General features: G+C 39.2%; 1 protein-coding gene across 1 annotated transcript; it reads left to right on the forward strand.

Moving 5' to 3' along the window:
• Positions 1-202: 202 nt before the first annotated feature.
• On the forward strand, positions 203-2,110 carry LOC111386177 (two-component response regulator ARR5-like). The gene is made up of 5 exons (XM_023010633.1): positions 203-525; positions 639-715; positions 918-995; positions 1,117-1,187; positions 1,631-2,110. Exons 1-5 carry the CDS (start codon positions 411-413, stop codon positions 1,866-1,868), a joined length of 579 nt encoding a protein of 192 aa, XP_022866401.1. The 5' UTR covers positions 203-410; the 3' UTR covers positions 1,869-2,110.
• Positions 2,111-3,270: the final 1,160 nt, after the last annotated feature.

The following is a 3,270-nucleotide window of genomic DNA, read 5'->3' on the forward strand; positions in this document are numbered from 1 at the left end:
GGCCCTTGACTCCTTGAGTACGAGCCAAGCACGAACTTGGCTCGTGTCTCGTGCTTGGACGGGCTTGAGAAGAGCTGACTCGATCTGGCCCATTGCGATCACTAGACCCCACTAGCAAAACAAACATTCCAAAATAGAAAAAAGAAAATAAAAATAATAACATTGTCAGAAAAAGCGACAAGTTGAATATAATGCTCGTAGATTTGCAAAGATCTCTCTGTAGCCTTTTAGCTTCCTTAAAGTAGATTTTCTCTCTCTATAATCTTTCACAGAACCCACTATCCCACACTCTATGTATGTGTGGATGCATACAAAAGCGGATTGTATCACGCATACTACTTTCGTGGCTCTCAGGAGTATCGTACAACACAATACACATACCCATTTGAGTAAAAAGGAAGTTGGACGAAATGGGTAGTGATTGTTCTTCGATTGTTGCAGAGGAATTGCATGTTCTTGCTGTGGATGATAGCCTTGTGGATCGGAAGGTCATCGAGCGATTATTGAAGATTTCTAGCTGCAAAGGTTTGGTGTTTTTGTTAATAATTCATTGCTTTGAACTGGATTTTTTTTTTATTTTTTATTTTTAAATTTATGGTTTTGAATTTTTGAAATTGATTGCAATTGTGGTTTTGCAGTTACTGCTGTAGAAAGTGGGAGGAGGGCTCTGCAGTATTTGGGATTGGATGGAGAGAAAAGCTCTGTTGGATTTGATGTAAGCAAAAACTGGATTTTCCTACAATAATTTTTGAGAAGATGAAGTTTTGGCTCCATGATTTCATTTAATTTTAAAAGATTCAGAAGAGTTTTTTTAAGTAATGGTAAAAAATTAATGGGATTTTGATTTATAGTTACAAGGTTCATCCACGGGTCAGTATTTTTGGTATATATTGACAATCTTTAACTTTTGAATTTAGGAATTGAAGGTGAATCTGATTATGACAGACTATTCAATGCCAGGGATGACAGGATATGAACTTCTCAAAAAGATAAAGGTCTGTGATTTTGGGAATTTAATTTCAAAAAGGAAGATTTTAGATTCTTCCCTAATATACATGACGATTTTCAGCTATTCTTGATTTATGTTGTTGAAAAATGTTTTCCTTTTTCAACCAGAGCTCATCGAAGTTGAGGGAAGTACCAGTGGTGGTTATGTCGTCCGAGAATGTTTTGGCTCGTATCAATAGGTATATTCTAAATCTGATGTCTATGTTTGATTATTTTGTTACCCATATACAGGAAGTATTTCATCCGTTAGATCAGCATATCAGATCTCACCTTTAAGCTTAGTTTCGTAAGTTTTTCGTTCTGGATAACAGAATTGATTCTTAAACTTGTATGTTATCCTTTCTTGGGTGAATTGAGAAAGAAATGAAGTAATCAAATGTGAGTAGAAGCTGTTCTGATACCATAGCCAGTATAGAATTTATAGATCATGTGAATCACACGTAACATCACACAAGAAAACTAGGCCTTGTTCTATTAAATTTTGGTGGGAATATATTCTTTCCACTCTGTTCGGTTCATTGTTACATGAAAATGCTCAAGTTTTACCTCCGAAATTTATGGGAAAAAAAAAAGATGCAGTGTTAGTCTCTGATTATATTTCTCCTTTCTGGCCAATTCTTAGGTGTTTGGAGGAAGGGGCTGAAGAGTTCCTGGTAAAGCCTGTAAAGCTCTCAGATGTGATGCGTTTGAGAGATATCATATTACAAGGGGACGAGAACGATGAAAAGAAAGGATCCGGGACCGGGAAGAGAAAACTGCAAGATTTATCGCCAACATCCTCTCTTGTTCGCGATCTCACTCCATTAAAATCTGCATCAGCAGCAGCACAACAGTCTTGTCTGAAGCGTCCAAGATTGTAGTATATGGTCTAACTTGCCGTAGTTTTAACCACGACTTGCGTTTTCTGTTTCCTAAGCCATCCCTGATGAATTTTAGTGGTGATGACTCCTGCTATTTCTAGGCTTATAGCTTAAGTCGCGTATATGCTTACTTGAGGACACTCAGGGTGAAAAATTGTTGATGGGAAATGGTGTTCATAGTTATATTTTTGGCATATACAATGATTCATCGAGTTGAATCTTGAGTTCTTTTGTTTGTGTTTCATCTGAGTAAATCTCCTAAATTTCTGTGGAGTTCGAGAAAAGAAACGAGTTGATTGGTAGCGTAAAATTATATTCTTTCTAGGAAAAACCCTGATTGGCCACTGGCCAGGGTTAAACCTGGCCAAAAATAGGGGCCTATGTGGCGTCCTATTGAAGGGGCGGCTGTTGGATTTGACCCTGGCCTAACAGCACGGCTCTTTCTCTCTGTGTACATCGTTCGTAATTGGACTCAGTCGAAAATGGAAGAAAAATCTATCAAGCTCGTTTCTCGATTATAGTTGATAAACAAGTTTGTTTGGAGAACTTGTTTCTCACAATTGTGTAATTTTATTAAGAACAATCCCTGTTTTTCCCCTATTGGCAGGTTGCTTGTGGAGCCCTGGAAAAATAGGGCCATGTGGCCCTTTTTATGTAGCACGGCTGATTTTAGTGGAAATTACACAAAACCATAGAGTTAAAATCTAGGGTTCAAAAATCAGGGAGAAGTTTAAGATTTCAATAATCAAAATTTTTATTTTAATTAATACTTTTATAAATGAAATATTTTTACTAATTAACCCACCCAACCGATTTTCACACTAACCCTCATCCCTTTCCTCTTCACTCTCTCTTTGTACATCTTCCTTATTGTCGGATGAGAGGAGGCAATTTGGTAAGGTTTTTCATGCCGAACGTTGGCTCCATTGAGGATGTCATCGTCAAATCTGCACGAGGTGGCGTTGACGTAGGCACGGGAGCTGTTGAAGACGAAGGCTATCCATATTACCCGTTTGCCTCGTCTATTCTCTCCCTTTGTCGGCCGTCTATCCATTTCAGGAGCAATCGTCGACGACTAGAAGCACAAAAGCAATATCTCGAAACAGATCTAAGATGGGCACGAAGTGGTATTTCGTCACCGCCCGCCCGCTGTCCATTTCAAGAGCTAATCGCAGAAGCAGTAGTTGCAATGCAAATCTACGATCGATGCTTGAAGTAGTGTTTTGTGTGGTGGTCGCGGTGAAGAAGAAACAGAGGTGTGTTGCAGCGGTGGGTATCGTGGCCTTCGACTGATGATATTGGATCTGTAATTTTGGTTGTGTGTGGTGGTGGTGTGGTTGAGCAGAGGCGGTGTTGGTGGTTGATACGGGCGGTGATGGTAGAGTCCGTTGTCTGATTTGGG

This window comes from Olea europaea, unplaced genomic scaffold (assembly GCF_002742605.1).
Source record: "Olea europaea var. sylvestris unplaced genomic scaffold, O_europaea_v1 scaffold3447, whole genome shotgun sequence".
NCBI lineage: Eukaryota > Viridiplantae > Streptophyta > Magnoliopsida > Lamiales > Oleaceae > Olea > Olea europaea.